The sequence below is a fragment of the Hermetia illucens genome, chromosome 6 (assembly GCF_905115235.1).
Source record: "Hermetia illucens chromosome 6, iHerIll2.2.curated.20191125, whole genome shotgun sequence".
In the NCBI taxonomy this organism is placed as follows: Eukaryota; Metazoa; Arthropoda; class Insecta; order Diptera; family Stratiomyidae; genus Hermetia; species Hermetia illucens.
The window spans coordinates 16,736,555-16,757,974 of record NC_051854.1 but is presented as its reverse complement, the minus strand read 5'-3'; the positions used below and the strand labels follow the sequence as shown (position 1 = coordinate 16,757,974).

The 21,420-nt window shown below is 40.3% G+C and overlaps 1 protein-coding gene across 2 annotated transcripts in view; it reads right to left on the bottom strand.

Moving 5' to 3' along the window:
• LOC119658841 (egl nine homolog 1) overlaps positions 1 to 21,420 on the bottom strand; it is a 30,318-nt gene that overhangs the window by 3,626 nt on the left and 5,272 nt on the right. For both annotated transcript variants that reach the window (XM_038066586.1, XM_038066587.1), the window contains exons 2-5: positions 7,431 to 7,578; positions 7,253 to 7,375; positions 7,108 to 7,188; positions 6,908 to 7,047 (exon numbers count right to left, since the gene is read on the bottom strand). In XM_038066586.1, the coding sequence (XP_037922514.1) occupies positions 6,908 to 7,047; positions 7,108 to 7,188; positions 7,253 to 7,375; positions 7,431 to 7,578 (492 nt within the window). The remainder of the gene's footprint in view (positions 1 to 6,907; positions 7,048 to 7,107; positions 7,189 to 7,252; positions 7,376 to 7,430; positions 7,579 to 21,420) is intronic.

Below are 21,420 nucleotides of genomic sequence, written 5' to 3'. Positions count from 1 at the left end.
AAAATTAGCTTCCCTGCAGATGAGCGAAGCCTATTTCACTTTCAGAAGTAGATTTTACCCAAGGAGATGCAAGGGGTAAACCCTTCCCATTAGCGAAATTTTCATGAAAAAAAATGGAAGAGAAGATGGAAAAAGACGAAATAATCCCTCTACTTTGGATACCACATACCGCGAAGTTGAAAAGCTACAAGAAAAAACGTTTAGAACATCTGATGAGACGAAGGGGAAAGGTAACACATAGGGCACGGGTAATATTAAAGAAAGAGCGAGCAGCAAACGAAATAAAATCGTCCGTAGTCAAGCATATGGTAAACAGAAACCCCAACATCACCATAGAGAACTACGAAATGCTTTACGCTATATTGGGGTTGTTCCTCATTAAAAGACAATTCGTTGGTTTTATTCATATGCTCAAGACAGCCAAAAAGCATCCATCAAAGGTATTTGCATTCATCTAAAGCCACAATGTGTTCTGTAATTTCCTTAGCTGGAATTATTGATCCCTGATGTTTTAAGGAAAATGTAAGTCGCAGTGACCGTCAATTCCCACCGGTATTTAACATGTGACACGAATAGATGATTCAATTTGGTTGCAACGATATGATGCAATGGCATACCCTTCAAGATCGCTGTTTCGAGGGAACACTTCTAAGAGTGCCACACCTCACATGTGCAAAAAAAGCTCAAATTTTTGCAAATTGCACCACCATCGCCAAAAGATAGTTGACTCACTCTCGAATTATATGATTCATAGAAAGTATAATGATGGATGATGGATACGTAAGTGTGAAATTTTCTGCAGTCATTTTTAATAAAAACTCATGAGTCAAATATTTTTGAAAAATGTTGATCGATTACATTGTTATAAAAATGAATGAATATTGTTTCAATTAGTTTCCGGTACATAAAACACAGTGGAAAATATAATAGATAAAGTTTATTGACATATGTATATACGATAGCCATACCAACTCCTATGTAGACCTAACTTGCTCCATGGTCATAATGAACATATAATAGCAGCGCAAATTCAAAAGTTGAATGCTTTGTGCGCAAATAGACGCATTTCTGATTAACCAAAATTAAATTCATCCATTTAGTATGTCAAATAGCTGTAAATAAAGAATGTCCCAACAGTCGTTCATAACGAGGGAAAATGGAGACATCAAAAGTAGTATTGTATTAACCAACAATGTTGACCTATAAATCGTTGCACTTCAAAAAAACACTCATATTTTCCTACTCCTATGTTGTTGACGCAATCAAGAGTTCTTTATGTAAATAGCATACCATTAACAAGGTTAATATTCTAAACAATGTACCTTGATGAAAAACAGCATCATCTTTATGTTGTTAACATGTTAATAACACATTTGAGACGGTGTAACAAAAAAAATTAAGAGAGATATCAAGCAAAATTAGACTCTTCGTGCGTCATTCTATCTAATAAAGCCAGGTCCGATGTACACTTTATTTTTTGCGAGTCAACAGTTGTATTTTCAAGTGGAAATGGAAGTTGCCGCGTATAGTTATTATATCACCACAGCATCGCAATGGAAATAATATGATAACGTAAGAAAGCATATCATCCTATTGCATTTCAACTTCCATGCAACGCCAAGGCTGTTTTTGGTAGGATTGTTCCATGATCTTTAATCTCTCTCTCTTTTTAAAAATCTTTCAAACATGAATCATGCGAAGTTTTGAATTTAGACATTCAATAGAACGTAAAACGAAAAGGACCGAGAGGGAATTATTATTCTTAAGTATTGTCTAAAGTCTGGTTGTGTCATAAAACAGATACTGAACTCAATGCAAACTAGTGAAAACTAGTGATGGATTCAGAGGTGACGGCAGCAATCGCACTGCATGCGGGCAACAATTTCAGCTGCTGTGTCGCTCGTGCAACTACAATCATTTGAGTATTGTGGTGCAGTTGCGGTTGTCAAATTGTACGGTCACAAGATTTGCTTATGTACTATTGACTATACTATTGAGTCATTGCAGAAATCTACCATGGAGGCGACTCATTAAGGCAGGACATTTCTGAACTGACTCAAATCAGCACCGGCAATGCCAATAGTGAAAAACCTTTAGTTGAAATTCTGTATATACTAAAGCAGAAATTTTCTGTCCTAAGAAGTCGCTTGCGACGATAAGGCGAAAGTCGCTCCAGACATATTCAGAATACAACACACGGGAGGAACCAGCGAAGCCAGATCACTCAACGAATCCTAACAGCGTCTAGGCAGTGCAATTTTCGGCCACGGAAACAAGAGATAGACTTTTGTAGTAACCCGCCCAGCATGCTGAGTGGATTGCTGCTAAAGGTCCCCGCCATAACACTAACCCGAGTGTTGTAAATTAGTATACCAATTCTCCTCAAGATAAATGCCTCTGCTTAGTAATAGACATCCTAAGTGGTTGATCAATACTTGAAAGTCGGGGAGTACGAGCGCAACACAAGCAGGGAGTCGTAGAATAATGAACCTCTAGTGGAAAACTTTGCGTTCCACACGTTCTCTGGATGCGATTGGCCTGTATGGGAGTGTGTATGAATACCAACCGTGCAAAGCAAGCACGTTGCAGACATTGCAAGATCGAAACGACTGAAAACAAGCAATCAGCCAATTGTCAAAAAACCACTTCATAGTCCGGGCAAAGGAAATCGGATTGGCTGTCATCACTCTCGGCTTGTAGGAACCATAATCGTTTTTTCTGTTCTCCCACAGAGAGCTCCCTCTCCGACCTCCGGGTGCACGAACGGTGCACCATCTTCGTCCGCTCGACCAACCCCAGGCGTGCCGAAGGAGGACTTCACAAATCTAGTCTCAGCGGTTACTAAGCGTAAGACGATCGCACTTGCGGAATATCGTTCCTGACACGAGGCGTGGCTAGCAACCGTTTAGATATGTTCCGCAATTTTCTTGTCGATGAGTCGGAAGTGGTAGGAAGATCAAGAGACATCTGGAGCGGCAGGTGATTTGCTTGGTTTTAGAATCATGCAAGCAGTCAAGAAGCCCACCAACAAGCGGAGGAAGATCTCCTAGAATCTAAAAGCAGCAGAAGATGGAAGAGTTGCGAGCACCGATAAAGGAGGAAGGAAGGAACAACGAGACCCCTTCCCCTTCCTCGAAGTTAGAGTGAAAATTTCCCTGTAGTAGAATCATAACAATTAGCGTATTTGGTAAGATGACACTAACATAACACGAATATTAATTTTTCAAATGCTACCAAAGAGAACGTTCGAAAGCCCGAAGCTGGTGGGGCCTTGGTCTGAATTGGGTGCAGAGGAATTTCCACCCTATATCACTGCGGGAATTACCTACCTTACCACTTATTTTTACAGCAAGAAACAAGCGAGTGACATCGCATGAAGAACAACCAGTACAGAATGTGTTACTTGGCGTTAGAGAAGTAGGGTCACCTGATTTCAGGCTGGACTATGATAGTGCCTCTGCAAAACACATAAGGTGTAAGGTGATTCACAAAAACCTTACATACAGCCATGGGATGATCACGGGTGCTTGTCCGGTTCACCTATATGAGCAGCAGGCAATACTGGATCGTTCCGCTTATGAGATGTATTGAGGTCGGCAAGCTTTAACTGATCGCCATACACACATAACAAACGTGAAATGCTGTTAATTGACAAGACTGATCACTTCGCGTATATTATTGATATTGCTATATCCGAAAATAGCAACATTAACCAGAAATACGTGGAGAAGAAGCTAAACTATCAGTCAATGCTTGGGAAACAAAGAAATTTGGCGTTTCAAGTGGGTGCTTGTAGTTCTCATAATATTGTCAACTATTGTACCTAAATCTCTTGAAACTTCCGTCGATGTTCTCAGATTCTGATAGTCTGGTTTAAAGTAGACAATTCTGCAACCGTTTTCCATGTTGCGGGGGTTCTCGGCAGATTTTTCCACTAACCTACTACCGGCCATCACCACCAAAGCTCCTTAAGTAGATAGGATCGTATAAGCCTAACCGTTTGGCACTTAGTGCCAATTAGACATTTTTTGAAACAAATGTACGAACAAACTTAAGATCGATCAATGTTATTGGTGATACCCTAATGACGCTTCTCAATGTTTATATAGAGACCTATTTCGGCCTATCCTGACGATATCGACATCTTTGGAAGAACGACCCGAAACGTACAAACTGCCTTCATCCAGATCGAGCAAGCAGCAATTGGGGCCAGATCTTGGGCTGCACATCAATGAAGATAAGACGAAATATATGGTGGCAACGTCAGTACCAAAAACCAACCAAACAACATCAGATCGCACTTATCGAACGAGAAGAATAAAGATAGAAGACTACAACTTTAAGACCGTTGATAATTTCCTATCGCTAGGGTCGAAAATCACAACCGATAACAGCTCCGACGACGAAATCAGCGCACGGTTATTGGCAGCCAACAGAGCCTATTTCACGTTTGAGAGAAGCATCTTCCGAAAAATGTTTGGCTCCCTACGTGAGGATCGACGATTTCGTAGCCGACATAACGATGAAATCTATGAGCGAAACCATGACTGTCAGATTGGATAAAATCCGGCTCAAATGAGGATGATCCAGCCCAAAAGGTCTATAAGACAAAATCTATGGTAGGAAAAGAAGACGAGGTAGACCCTGCCTGAGATGGAGTGATGGCGTAGGACACGACGCTAGACAGTTTTTAAGGATATCGAATTGGTGGACGCCGGCGCAAAACTATTATATTATAGCAAGCCTAGACCGGATACCGGTTGTTGCGTCATTGATGATGATCATCATTTTGGAAGAAAATTTCTCAACCAGCAGTAGCAGCGATAATCATATGGCCAAAAATTGTGACTATAAGGAGCATATTTGAATGCGATTCATGACAAACCTTCTGAGTTTTCCAACAGTTCGGAGAACAGTGTCGAATCTTGAAATATGGAGGAAAATCATCGCTTCACAATTCTGAGAGTTCTGTGTGTGCCGGTGATATGCATGTTTTGTTGAAACAAAAAGATAACAGTGGTATTTCGAATGACATGTCGTGCGTAATAAAATATGTTGGTTGTGTTGTTCAGTAACAAGACTTGAAATCCACTTACTGGAAACTTATCGGTAGCCACCAAGTTTAATTGTATTGATCTTTTCTGCTTAGTTGCCAAAGTTGATTCCAATCTTCATAGCAATTCTCGGAATCGCTAAGCAATAATCTTTGTCGCAGTCTCACTTTGCTTTAGACCGTATAATATCAGCCGGAAATTTGTTTGTAATTCAAGTGTTCAAGCATAGAAGCTTTTTCTCAGACATAGGTAAAAAACCAAAAAAAAAAGACAAATTTTTCCTAGAATGCTAAGGTATTAGTTGTCCCCTTCCTCACTTTTTAAATATTTGGATAGTTTGCTCGAAAAGGAAAGAGGGACTGCTCTGCAAAAGTCTGGAATTATCGTCTTAAGGCGTAACGTATTTGTTTAGGATTACATTTTATAAATGTATTATAAACATTTGCCAGACATTTATTAATTTTTTTTTGTGGAAAAAGACGAAAAAATCAATCCAATCGTTTTTCATCAATATGTTAGCCTTTCGATTTGATGATGGCCCCACTGCTGAAGACATTGTCATAAGTGATATTCACTGGTTCGACCCAGTTTCCATACCTCTCTGTCCAACCCTTCCCACAACAGTTCGATGGGATTTGCATCCGGGAATTGTAGCAGTCATTTCATGGATTTAAGAGTGTCCGCAGCTTCTTTTGATCTTTAATAGTTTGTAGACAGTTTTGATGTTTAGGGTCGTTATCTTGCTGAAACACAAACCCTTTCATTATCAAGTCGATGCCAGATGAAATAGCGCTTCGCTCAAGTATCCAGTGATAATCTTCTTCCCGCATTTTCCAGTCGATTTTCACCGAGACGCCGACACCAGCGTAGCAGAAACACCCCTATACCATCATACTACCACCGCCAAATATGGCTGTTGGCTTTACACATTGAGGTGCGTGCCGTTCATCTGACTTTCTGCGGCCGTACGTTTGCTGTTTCGAATTTGGACTCATCGGTCCATAACACCTTTTCCCATTCTCCGACCAGTTTTTGTATTCTGTTGTCCATTTGAGTCGTTTATGAAAATTTACCGGTCGTAACAATCGTTTTTTTGGCAACGACCCTTCCATACAAACCGACATCATGCAACCAACGTGGAAATCGGCTTCGGTAGCGTTTGATTGAACTCGGCTCTAACATCTGAGTCTGGACCGCTTACTTAACACTTGTATATGTCCATCATCACTTTCTGTCGTCTTTCTGGGTAGGCCCGAACGTTTCCTGTCGGAAAACGATTTGGTTTCAGCGAATCTCTCCAATGTTGTACGGAGTCCTTTCTGCGAAACTCCCAGTATTTGTGCGAATTCTCGCTCTGAATGGACGGTTTTATTCAAAATTACTATCTGAGCACTTTTTCCTTTCAATATTAGCTTTGCTCTGGCCATTTTCGAAGCTTTTGACATAATTTTGAGGAAGCAATATTGACGAAAATCTTGTACAACGTGCTATCGTATTTCAACCATCATATTGTCTTAATTTACCGTTATTCCGAAGACAATCGGCAAATGGGATCTGAAGTCATGGGTGCGCATTTTAAAGTGTTGATATGTTACATAAAGCTACATGAGGACAGTAATTAAAGCGAAAAATACAAAAAAAAAGATTTTTTCGAGTCCAAATTTTCCAAATTACTAGACGCATTTATCAACCTTCCAGAGTATTATACTGTGGAAATAATTACATATTCTAGGTTCACCCGGAAAACCGTTAAGAAAAAAACTGCATAAAGGCATATAAACCAAATGTCCAATTTTCCACTATATTCTGTCTCTATATTATGTACTATAGGAAAATTCAATAAATGAACTTACCGCAAAACTCCACCACTCCGTTGTGTATCCCAGTTTAAATTTAAATAATATATAGCTGTTATTACACGACCATCCTTATTTGGATTGTCAACATGCATCACATAGTGTGCACCAGACCCTGGGTAACAAGCGACCATAGCCTATAAAATTATCAAATAATATTTTCATTATTACTTTCAAAATTAAACATTTCTACCCACCTTTGTTCTTTCCCGAATTCTATAATTACTTAACAAACCATTGTTTTTCATTGTATTTGCTAAACCAACGACAGCATCAATCTGAGAGGGAAAGATACAATTTAATACAATTCAATTTTATATTAAAGCCTTGTTGATTTTTTACCTGATTAATTAAATATCCTATATTTGAACAGCCTTCCTCTGTTCCCTTCACCCAAGTTATTTTATCACTTCTAATTGTACGCTGATCTCTGTCTTGGATGTTGTTTGACACCAATTGACCGTCCTACAAGTCCATATTTGTTATATCTTGTGAAATATTAGGGAATTTTATTATTTACCCGAAAGACCCCAGATGCATACATTTTGTGAACTTCATTTAATATTTGCAAACCTCGATCCATGCCAAGGAAATCATCCACAACGGATAGGCCATATGTATTCATATCGTCTATAATAATCCTGCACAAGTCCTCATACCGTTTCTCACTGTAACAATCAAAAGAAAGATAATCAATTCATTGTAATTTGATGTTTTGAAATAGTAATCGTCTTTGGGAATTTTTATGTACTATTAAACTACATTTCTTTCTTTTCTTTTTTACGACACAAATATAAATCCATAACAGCTCTCGAGAAAGTAAAGAAAAATATTCCAAATGTATTTTTTTCCATTTCTATTTCAGCCCACTTGCCTATTTCGAATTATCTTTCTCCATTTTTTCTATTTTTTTTTCAAAATACCAGAAAATGTGATAAAAATATCAATAAATTTCTATGTAAATGTTAATCGTAAAAGCGTACGTTGCAATTGCGCAATTGGCAATCGAAATCGCGATGAATCGAATTTTATCAATATGTGCAAAGCAGCGAAAGCTTTTTCACATGTTTACCCACCATTTGATGGTATACATTTTTAGGCACATTTGAATGATTCATTTTAGAATTATTTCCCCTTTTTTATGCAATCGTCAAACGCGTCAATACCTTGCCTAAGGTTAATATTAGTAAATATATCACGATAATCAAAACAAATATAAAAAAAAAGTTTCATAACATTTTATCACGTTGTCACTTTTCTAACAAGGTTAGGTATGAAAGGAATCCGTTTGATAGCACATATTTGAAACGTGACTACGGCTGCATACTAACGGTATCAAATGTATTTGCAGAGAATCTGTGCTGAATATCTCTGATAGCATAAGACCCAATAAAATGCAATCAATTTGAACGATCGACATAAATTATTAAATAAATGGCGGCCAGAGAACACCCGCCGACATTTTAAAATTCCCTTGATTAGGAAGTCCAAGTGAATTTTTGATAATGGTCATTTTGGGAGTAAAAAAATCTACCTCGAGCTAGGAAAAAGGGATCTTTTGGGGTTCCTACTGTGGTGACATGCTACGCAGTGGAACCAAGTTATACAACATCGGGTAAATCGCTTTCTCAATGTTTTCGAGTCCTGATCACGAAGTTTGATAATCTTCATTTATTCGTTCGTTAGTACGTATCATTGTCGTCACACGTTTACAGAAAATATACCATTTATTGTGTGAAAATTCGTGGAATCCAATATTATCGCTATTTTGTAAGATTACAGAATTTATCGTATTTATATTATGGTAAAGGAATGTGAGAAATTAAATTCAAAATCATCGTAATGGTGATTTCGTATTGTGAAACTTACCAAAAACCGGTATTTCAATTTATTTCATGCAGTTACGTTTTTGCATATTTGGTATAAACTTTACATATATTTGTATGCTAAAATAATTTTTGTGATACTCAATTTTTTGAATTCATTTTCTTCTCATTTGCATCCCCCGCAATGTGTCGGATAACGTTCCTTGGATACTAGTAACCCCACAGACGGTAAATAATCAGAAAATGTAACAACGAAACCATTCAGTCCGAACCTAACTATTCTTTCCAAGTTGTCCTACCAATTGGTAGTAAAGGGGACAGAATCCGAGTTTTTAAATTATCTACGCTTTTTAGGAGACAACAAATTCGAAGCAAGTAGGTTGATTTCCGAAACAATAAGCTATCATACAATGTGTACAAAAGCACCACTTTTGGAAAAATGATTAATCTCTACCTACCTATGGCAAAGGACTGCATTCAATACCATTTGAATTTGAAAATTATTCCATGTTGAAGTTGACATCTATGAAATAACAATGAAAAGTTGTAGAGTGCCTACATAAGGACATACCATACATGGTGGTCAAAGGGTAGTATAGGTCCCAGGGAGAAACGTGGATTGGATGAAGGCGAGTCTCCCGCGCCTATAAACGGGACAGATTGCACCAACTAGTCCTCCAGGTTGGGGGTAGGATAGAGCTGACAACTCTACACGGAAAACAACGGAAGCCACAAGACCCTTGAACTGGAGCGGCCATCCAGTTAACCATGTGCTCGGAGTAGGTTTCTTAGTCAGCAAAAAAATGAAACCTCCTTTTATCGACTTGGAAACATAAGCGAACGGCTATCCACTCTGCGCTTGCGAGGCGCGCGACTTAGCAGGATCACACGAAATGGTTGTTGAAAGTACCTAGTTTGCGCGGAAAGCGGTCCACAAACATACGTGGGCCCCTCCAGTCGGGACCACTTTCAACCAAATTGACCACGTGTTGATCGAACGCCGCCACCTCTCAGCCTTGATGAATGTTGGAACATATAGGGGGGCCAATATAGACTCGGACCACTATCTCGTTGGCATGGTATTTCGAGCTCGTATTAGGACCCCACCTACAATCCCATCTGACAATCAGGTGAGAGTGAATACCGAAGCTATTCACAACACAACCCTCCCCAACACCTACAAGAGGAAAATGGATGCCGCAATAACCGCGGTCAACAGAGATCCTGGAGATGAAGCATCAACAAATGATCTTCACAACCACCTGAAGAACGTTGTCATTGATACGGCCATAAAGATACTTGGCCTCAGCCGCAAAAAAAATCGGAATGGCTGGTTCGACCATGAATGTATGCTAGCTACGGAACGGAGGAATGCTGCATACCGTTGTTTGTTGCGTTCTCAAAGAACGCGGGCATCCGCAGAGAATGTCGCCACCTCTCAGCCTTGATGAATGTTGGAACATATAGGGGGCCAATATAGACTCGGATCGCTATCTCGTAGGCATGGTGTTCCGAGCTCGATTAACGACACCACTCAAAATCCCCTCTGACAATCAGTTGAGAGTTAACATTAAAGCCATCCACAACACAGCCCTCCACAACACCTATAAGAGGGAAATGGATGCCGCAATAACTGCAGTCAACAAAGACCCTGGGGATAAAGAATAAATAAACGATCTTCACAATCACCTGAAGAACGTTATCATAAACAGGCCACAAACATACTCCAGACTCCAGCCGCAAAAAAAATCGGAACGGCTGGTTCAACGGTGAATGTAAGCTAGTAACAGAACGGAAGAATGTCGCATACCTAGTAATATTGCATTCTCAAAGAACGCGGGCACGCGCCAAGACTTATCACGAACTCCAGCGAGCGGAGAAACGACTTCACAGACAAAAAAGGAAGTTTGGGAGAACCAACAGACCTGTGAACTCGAAAAGTACAGGAGGCAACCGCACCAGGTGCGCAAGTTTTACCAACAAGTCAGCAGGATGACGCCTTACACACCTCGATGTTCATCCTGCCGAGACAAAGAGGGAAATCTGATTTCCGACAGAATGGGCATATTGGAGAGATGGGTTGAGTACTTTGATGAAGTACTGAACAACCAGAAAATCGGCGAGTTGAAGGTCACGCCAACTGAAGACGACAGACAAATACTGCCACCACCAAGTATAGAAGAAACAGTCCGTGCAATTCATCGGCTTAAAAATCATAAGTCGCCACGAGCCGATGAAATTACAGCCGAATTGGTTGAATATGGAAGCGACCAATTACACCAAGTGGTTCACCAGCTTGTGCTCAAGGTGGGACCGCGAATCAATACCTGACGACTGGCAAAGAGGCATTATATGTCCCATACATAAAAAGGGAGATATCACGTTGCTGAGTACCATCTATAAGAGATTCTCCGCTATCTTGCTAGGTCAGATAGCCCAATATGCTCAGAACATCATTGGCCCATACCAAAAAGGCTTCACTCCAGGCAAATCAGCAACAGTTCAGATGGCAAACCATGGAAAAACTGTTGGAATGTGGACATCAGTTAGACCATCAACTTTGAAGCCGCCTATGATAGCATAGCCTGGGTAAAAACTGTACACGGCCATGAGAGAATTCGGTATCCCGGCGAAATTAATAAGGCTGACTAGGTTGACCCTGACCAATGTGCGAGGCCAGATAAAAGCAGCAGGATCACTCTCAAGACCATTCGACATCAACAATAGTCTAAGACAAGGGGATGCCCCATCATCCGTCCTCTTTAACCTGGCCCTGGAGAAAATGATCTGTGATGCTGAGGTAAATGCGAGGGGTACGGTCCTCTCTGAGTCCACCCAACTACTGGCTTATGATGACGATATCGACATCATGGGAAGAACGACCCGAGACGTACAAACAGCCTTATCCAAACTGAGCGGGCGGCGCGAGATCTTGGACTGCACGTCAATGAAGACAAGACAAAATACATGGCGGCAACGTCAGCACCAAAAACCAACCAACCAACAGCATCAAACACTGGTCAAACGGGAAGAATAAGGATAGGAGACTACAACTTGGAGGCCGTTGATAATTTCTCCTATCTGAGGTCGAGACGATTTCAGCTTACAAAAACTGTTTTGCTCGAAAAGTCTCACCATAGGGTCAAAGCTCTTACTGTACAAGACAATGATCTTGCCAGTCCTCATGTATTCTTCGGAGACTTGCAGCAAGAAAAATTGCGAACTCTTGGCCGCGTTCGAGAGAAGAATCCTTCCAAGAATTTTTGGCCCCCTACATGAGGATGGACGATTCCGTAGCCTACATAACGACGAAATCTATGAGCGATACCATGACCGTCAAGTTGTGGATTACGGTGGGCGGGTCACTTAATCCATATCGATGAGGATGATCCCACCTGAAAAATCTATAAGGGAAACATCTATGGTAGAAAAAGAAGACGAGGAAGACCCTGCCTGAGATGGAGCGATGGCGTAAGTCAGGACTCCAGACAGCTTTTAGGGATATCGAATTGGTGGACCTCAGCGCAAAACCGGAATGCATGGGGTTCCTTATTAAGGCAAGCCTAGACCGGATACCGGTTGTTGCGCCGTTGATGATGATGATATTTGTTAAATTATACAGTTTAGGAGTTAATTGAATCTAAATGTAAACGCATAACCTTTGCGGCACACATTTAAAGGAACAAGCCATGTAGCCTTATCGTAGAAATTCCATGATGACTGTTATTTCGTAACATTTTCTCCCAAATGCGACAGGGAAATCGGATTATTGACGTACACAAGAAAAAGTCGAGAGGGATCAAATCAGGATAGAACCAATTTATATCAGTTTCACCAGGAAAAACTTCACGAATTCGCGGCAATGTCATATTGGACCTGTGTAACTTGGCCATATGCGTTAGTAAAGTAATGTTGTTTGGTTTAAATCAGAAAAGTCTTAGAGTTCCAGTAACAACAAGTCATCTAGCATCCCTATAACTTCCGCTTATTTTCGGCTAAAAAAAATACAAGTAAATTATTCCTCGGGCTGCCATGACATTCCGAAGAGCGCTTCTAGGCGAGTACAAGGATTCCTGTTACTTGCATTTCAGGTTTTCGAAAATAAAATGTTGAATGTTGAAAAGCGCTTAGTTCCTGGTAAATTAATTGAAGTCCCACCAGGATTTAACTCTTTCAACAGTTGGACCTTATACAGATAAAGTTTTAAATTTTTATTCGACGAGGGAACGCTTTGTCGGGCTTTTGCTTCAAAGCATATGTGAGAGGCCTATGGTCCGTGAACACTGTGAATGGCCTGCCTTCAAGGGAGAAGCCGATGTATTTGATGCTCAAGTACGCGGCGAGCAGTTCACGATCGTAGGTACTGTAATTGCGTTGAGCGGGGTTCAACTGCCTAGAGAAGCTCAACGGCTGCCAGAAGAAGCAGAACCCGAGACTCCCAAGTGATCCGGTCTTCGACAAGAGATCGGGTCTCACATAGTCGGGGTTGATGCGTCTGCTGAGAGACAATCTCCGACGCATCAAGGCCACTCCTCCCACCCAACACTCGTCCGCATCTGTCTGTGCGCCCAAGGAACTGGACACGTGTACGCACGTCCTGGTCAGGACGGATGCTGTCTGGAAGCCGCTGTAGCCTCCTTATGAAGGCCCCTACCGCGTTCTCGAGCGGGGAAAACATTTCTTCCAGCTCGAGATCGGTGGACACAAAAAGGCGGTCTCCCTGTCCAGACTGAAGCCCGTGTGTACCCCCAAACCACGGCGCGTTCACTTCAAGAACTGATGGGGAAGACAGTTCCGGATTCAGTCGCTGAAACCCCTCGGTTTCATCTGGGGGCGGAATGATGTGACGCGGCAAGATTCGCGGCATTCGAAATTTATTTCGTATGTCGCGAATGCGAGCGTACAGATGACGCCAACGACGCTCTCCACTCAGTTTAGACCTCGCCACAGGAATGGAGACCAGAGTGCCATGACTTGACGGCAGGACGTAAAAGAAAATAATAGAGAGTCTTCTGTCTTCGAGATTGGCTTTTGCGGCAATTAATATTAATTTAATTTCATGTTGTATATAATATATATATATAATTTAATATCATAAAAAGATAAAGTATTTAACTCTTAAAAAGTGTTCAAATGACGGCATTAGGTCATCCAGAAAGTTACGAAACGGCAAAAGGTTGGAATGTCAAATGCCAGAATAAATCTGGAATTGTTGCAATGGGGCAAAAGTGAACATGGAACAAAAAAAAAAAGAAATTCTATTTTAAACTTTTACCGAGATATTTTAATTGGGGAAGCAGATATACGGCGATAGGTATTCATCCCAAGATAGAATCTACGAGCGGCACTAAGGATGGTCGTAGACTCACAAATGACCACCAACATGCTGACCAACCGAAATTTACGGTAACAGAAGATATCATCAGATCAGGTATATATTCTTAATTGAAATTATCTCCAAAACATCAATTCAACGCCTCTTTACCAAACAGTTCGGCTTCCAATGCTCACGCACACAAATTGAAGAATAACCAAAAATTGCGAAAAATTCAGCAAAAAACTTCCTTGAAACTTTGTAATGGAAAATGAAAAATAGTACTTCCAACACGGTTTGTAGTATCGACTAGAATTGTGTCAATAAGTTGTGCAACGTTTTTTTGCATAACGCAACCACTGAAAATATGAATTTTTATCAACACATCACCATATTTGCATAGTATCTCCAAAATATCATTACTGACAAAAGGAAGACCTTATGTGGAAAACTTAAACCAAAATCTCTGAATTCTCTGATTCTACTCCCCCCTCGGTAGTGATAATGAAAGGCACTGTATTGCAGATAGAAACATCCAAATGAGCTTTGAGATTGTCGTGACAACGATCGACATGCAAGTTATCAGAAGATTAGCATAATTACCATAAACAGATTGCTTATCGGACAATAAAGAGTAAGACCAAGGCTACCTCCTACGTAATTCCTGAGCATGATTATTTTGTCTATAGAAGTTATTCAAGAAAATGGTTCCAAGCACAACGATACGAATTTGCTCGGCAAGATGTCAACTGACATACTATTCAATTTTAACTCAGATCACATTACGAATAAAAGTTACATTTAGTGGATTTATGAAAATACTGGATTGGCCTCTTGTGCAATTATAGAAGTGAATTGAAGTTCAGAAGTATACATGGCGCGAAATCTCGAAAGTCCAGATCATCTGAAGATATGAGGTGTGGAATAACAAGCTACAATTCGAGGTCCTGTTTAGAAAAAAAAATGATTAGAGCAAAATCCAAGGATATATTAGCGGAATCATAATATTCTCTTCTTGGAAACAACACGGAAAACAAGGATTATAGTTGGGACAGTAAACAAAAAGCTACGATGCAGAACTAGTCAATTATTATTAAGGAAGTTTTAGCCTTATCGAAGTCAATTCACGTAAAGTTGTGCTTCCCAAAATTAAGGTTAACATATACGATATTTTCAAAACACATGTCGGAACAAAAAAGCTCATCGTCGTTTTGAAGTTGCGTGTTCTTATATCTTGCATTGTAGTGAGAAGTGAATCCATTCACGACAGCTAATGCCGCCTGTTCAATGGTTAAACTGTGGCGAGCTCCAATGCGTTTTGCGAAGCCGAACTTGCATTGCAGATCATGACTGTATCGTGGTCTGCATCCGGCCTTATTTATGGCAGCTTCCTCAATGAAAATGAGACAAACAGAGAAGATAATTCTTCACTACACACGCAGAACCAACTATGAAAAAGTTTAACGAGTTGGCTCTGCCTCAACCATCATACTCATTAAACTTTTTCGTCAGACACTCTTTCGAAACTAAGGCGATGACAAAAATGACATTAATACCTTTATCACTTCCAGAATTAAGAAATTTGTACATTTGTACATAACTATAATTAATAAACATGTTTCCCCTATGTTGATGAAACTGCATTGATTGTAGTTGTTCGTTTCGATTAATAAAGTTTCGTTTAAGCAAAGATGTGTATGCATTTGAATTTAAATTTTGAAAATCGCAACAACTCTTTTAATAAGCTAATATATTTCCACCGACGCAGAGCGACAGTGATGAAATATTGTCGGTCTATTTCAGTGAGGTGTGCATATTAGCCAACCAGCACCGTCCGATAATTCTTTTCAAGGTTGTTTTTAATTTGTATGCATATGTCTATGAAAATAGTAAACTTTCATGTTTGATTTTTGTGTGCGCAATGAAGATTAAAACTCAACCTTCAATATTTCTTGCCAAAATGTTACGTGCTGCATCATCTGACGGGTCATCGCACTCTTCATATTTTCATTAACGGACAAATATCGAAGGTCTCGAAAAATTTATCTATCTAGGAAGCGTTAATTCTGCCGGCAGCAGCACCGAGCTTGAATTCGCTAGACGTATTAGCAAACCTGAATACGTCTCCACTGTTGTGTCCAAAATTTAAAAATGCAACTATCTCAACATCAACAGTAAGTTGAGGTAGCTCCGCGGCAGTATTCTCTCCGAGTTGCTATATTTGACTAGTGCAGGTACCGGTCCCTGCTACTCAAAGGCTCGAAAATGTTTATCCATTCATGTCCGCATCGTGTCATCGGGGTGATCTGGCATAAGACACGAAATAATGAAGAACTTGGTCGGCATACAAGTCAGATACCATTGGACGTATTAAACAGAAAGCGGGAGTTGCAATAGATAAATGACACATTAAGAAAAGGCGACAACCCCTTTGCAGATTATGACATACAAGGCAACCCGCAGTTTGAGGATGGCCAATGACCAAAAACAACAGAGCAAAAGTGAGATACAACTTGAGAGCCAATTCTGATGGCCTCCACGAAGGTTACTGAGCACTACTTCATAACCATTAACAAAAAATTACAAAATCAAACCACAAAGAAGTCTGAAAACAAAGAATGGACAATGATTAAAAGGGAGAGGCGATTAGCAATAACATTTATTTGGGTTGAAAAATGATAAACGGGAAGTGGTAATTGAAAGCCACAAATCCCTTTCCCTTAAACTTATTTAAATATTCTTGGATGATACAATGAATGAGCGCAATGTTTGATGTTCGTTTATCGAGATAACATGCATCAATACGGTCTTCTTTTGCTATATAATCACTACTCGAAGCCTAAACTTAGCAGTATCCCTTAAAATCCCCTAAAATTCTGTGCTGAGCTATGCTTATAGCGCTACATACGCAGAAGTAGTCAGAAGCCCCCTGACAATAGCAGCAACTCACAACAAAGTGAAATTCTAATAACCTTAGGTAGCAAATACAGCAATTAACCATTACCATGCAGCAGATGCAGTCCATTTTCACCAGTCAAACAGAGATACTAGCCAAACTAGCCAAACCAAGATCACCCTTAAAATAGCACATTGGAATGCCAACGGTAAAAATAACCATGAAACGGAATTAGAAGCTTCCTTAAATACCAAGCAAATTGATATCATGCTTATATCAGAAACCCACCTCACCACCAACAACAATCCCAAAATCCATGGTTTTACGTGCTACAATACCACATACTCCGAAGATAAACCATAAGATGGAGGCACGTCAATCTTTCTAAGAAACCAGATTAAACATTTCCAAATTGTCTGCAGACAACTGCAAAATATCCATTACATAGCAATTAACATTCAAAATCGTTTTGGTCATATCTGCGTCGCTGCAATGTATTCCCTTCCCAGGCAAAAAATATCAGCGAAATTCGATGAACTGTTTAACTCACTAGGAACCAGATTCATTGCAGTAGGAGACTATAACGCCAAATCCCCCCACTGGGGCTCCCACCCTTAAAGGAAAAAAGTTACTTAAATCAACGTACATTGGATAACAGGGGGTTCGCCCACCTACTGGCCTTCTGACCCCAACAAAATTCCCGATATAATCGACTTTGGAGTTACAAAAAACGTCAACTCATACCTATGACCACTCACCAACAATAATAACTCTGAGCGATGTCCCTGCATTAAAAAACCAATGCCGATTGACACCCTTATCAAGGATGCTAAGAGTAAATGGGTTATGAGCAATGAGGACAAAGCTGAGGCTTTTGCTCAGCATCTTGCCGAAGCCTTCACTCCAAACAGAAAAGAACTCACAAACTTAGAACTACCACGTGCAGACAATATACGAATAACGTTGGGCAACTCAATTTCTCCTTCGCCTCTCTGAACCGGAAGCTTCAAGAAGTGAACACCAACAGAACCCCCGGACATGACTTGATAACCGGTAGGTTAATAAAAAAACTGCCATTAAAACAGAACCGCTATACTATACATCTTTAACGGAATCCTCAAAAATAGCTACTATCCGGCAAACTGGAAAGACGCTAAGATAATAGATATCCCGAAAGCAAGGAAAAGTGGTATCATACAGACCAATTAGTCTCTTTCCAGTCCTTTCCAAGATCTTCGAAAGGTTTCTGCTAGATAAGTTAATGCCAATAATAACAAACAAAAATTTTATTCCAGAAAACCAGCTTGGATTTCGAGAGAAACACTCCACCAGGGAACAAGTACACAAAATAGTAAACAAAATCAAAACAGCCCTCGAACAAAAGAAAATATGTCTTGGTATATTACTAGACGTGGCTCAAGGGTTTGATAAGGTATGGCACCAAGGCCTAAAGTACAAAATAACCTCAAGTCTTCCTAAAGCTTCTGCCAGATTCTCTACAGCTAGCTCAAAGAACATGTTAACAAGGTCATGGATTGGTTCACCAGATGGTACATCAAGATCATCGAGCGCAAAACAGAGCAAATTGCATTTACTCTAAGGAAGCACAATTGCAGACCAATTAGCATCAACAATAAAACAATAAAGCAGGTAAAAATAATGAGATACCTATGAATACACCTGGATAGGAAGCTGAACTGGAAGACTCATATCCAGAAAAAAAGGGACCAAGTCAAACTTGCATTCAGTAAACTAAAGTATTGGCTATTAAATAGAAGATTTAAACTGAACCTTAACGCAAAAATGCTGCCGAAGCCAATTTAGTCCTATAGGATACAGCTTTGGGCATTAATCGGAAAGTCCAATCTTGCAATAGTCCAGCGAATCCGAACAAAGATGATTAGATCAATACTTGGGACACCTCGCTACGTTAACAATATAATAATACAACGTGATACCAATATTAGCACTGTCCACGAAGAATGTGCTATACGAAGCCAAAGCTACATAAAATGACTGCGCAACCATTCAAATAAATCGGCCAAAAGCTTTCTTATATCGCATAAATACAGCTGCTTAAAAGGAACAGACCCACCCCAGTTGGTTAATTTGGCTTAATCTTAGCCGCCGTCTAGTAGTACATACTGGAAAAATGGGAGGATCTCAAACGAAAGAAGTTAATGCGGGAAAAATCATCAACATGTCCATCGTAAATCGGGTAGATATAACATCATACCAAATCGAAACTACTTTGCTGGTACTACTTCATCCATTGGAACTTCACTCGCGTATCAGCTTTATAAAGACTACAGACCGAGGCTCAACAAGAAATATGCGACTAGTACAAACACTTGCTGCGGTAGGAAAGGGATACCCTCCCTCGCCAGAAACAACGGGCTAACCAGTAAAACCGTTGATTACAGATGCCAAGACGCTGAAACATTAAACGTAAATTCCCCATCAACACAAGGTTTGGACAACCCAATTGCAGTAGATCCGACAACTATCATAAATTGATAAATCCATAAATATATTGCAAAAAACCCATAAATATATTGTAAAATGTCTGTTATTTAACTACCACAGCTATGTAATTGTTCATAAAACTCTTACTGCAATGGCAGGAGGAAAAATGTTAAACTAGACTTACGAGTTGCAGTAATGCAAGCAAGAGATTGGCCACCAACCTAATTATTGTAATGAAAATAAAATGTCAAAAAAATGTCGCTCTGTTGGAACCTTGTGACAGATTCAAACAATTCACATTCAGAGAAACCGCGATAGTCTTTCATTATCGCTGTTAAGCCAGTAAGAATATACAGGGATCTGTTCTGATAGTAGCACTGTTTTTCCCCGTGCGAACGAGAGGTAATCTACACGCGTGGCATCCGTAGAGGAGGATATTTGGATTGCTGAATCGGATATCGGTTCCGGCGATTGAATAGAGCAAGTTCGCTTGTGACCCCTCTCGTCACGAAGCTTCATTCACTGCAACAGCGATACGTGATTATTTTAGTGTAAAACCTAGTGCAACGGGCAACGAGACTCACGATATGATTAAGGCGGCCGTGATATTGCCATGAACAGATCGGGTTTTTTTTAGTGGCATAAGTGAAAGGATAGAGAAAGACCAGTAACCGACGAAAATGTTTTGCGAAAAAAAAAGTTTAGGTGATTGTAGGATGAGCAATAGAATAATTGCTGATGACTTGAGCATCCCTCAACCCAAGTTTTTGAAATTTTGCGAATTTAACGTGAGTACCCACCGTGTAGGCACAATCTCAGGGTTCTCTTCGGATGCGGATTGATTTGGAGACCACAATCAGAGCCCCGTCATCATAAGCAGAGCGGTAATGGGTTATACTAAATGACGAGACGTAGGTGAGTATAATCCGAACCGCAAGCGACAAAACTCAGAATGGCACACCCCTTTAAAGCACAAATGAGCAAATGTTTTTTTGGTGGACATGGAGTCATTGATAAAGAGTTCGTACTAATCATACAAATGATGTTTTTATTTGGAAGTCCTCACAAAACTGCGAACCACATATCGTTCGGCGTAGTGGTAGTATCTTCGCCAGTATAAGGGTGACAACGTTACCTCACTCACCATCTAACCTTCTGCAGTCACGATTTTGCTCTGCTAGACTTTTTTCTACTCCCAAGGATATAATCGACGTTCAAAGGGAAACATAACACGTCGGTAGAGGCGATTCAACAAGCCATGACGAGAGAGCTAAACAGCATTCCGTTCCAGACGTTCCTCGGAAAGCTGCATAGCACTGATAATCCTTTCGAAGTTGAAATTCCATCTAAAATCGGTACCCATCTTAAAAGTGAACGCCTTTGTGGAGGCAAATGTCGGTCTACTACCACAAGGCAGCTTCGTAATTTTTTTCAGATTTTTCGGTTGGGTAGTTTCGGAGGATGGATCCACACCACCAAAATACATACTAAAAATAATCTTCGATTACTTCCGGCAGCGGAAGCTATTTTATGATACGGACGAAGGATCGAAGATGTATGTAATAACGGCAGGAGTTCTGCAGGGGTCTGTTCTGGCCCCTCTGCTATGGAACTTAATGTATAATGGCGTTTTTTCGGCTTCCAGTAGGTAAACAAGCCGTTGTCGTCGGATTCGCAAATGACGTTGGAGTGATTATAACATCCAATCACCCCGATGAAGTACAGATATATTTGAACGAGACTATACGGACGATCAAATCTTGGCTTAAAGACCACGGACTGGAACTTGCCGAACACAAGACGGAAATGGTGCTCTTTGCAAAGCGGCGGAAACAGAAAACTGTTGAAATTCGCATCGAGGCGCATGTTGTTAGCTCTCAACCAACGCTAAAATACCTAGGAGTAACTCCGAATCCAAGCTGAGCTTTAAACCCCACTTAAAGCTTACTGGGCAGAAAGCGGCGACTATCAGCTCAACACTGGCAAGGATGCTTCCAAATATAAGCGG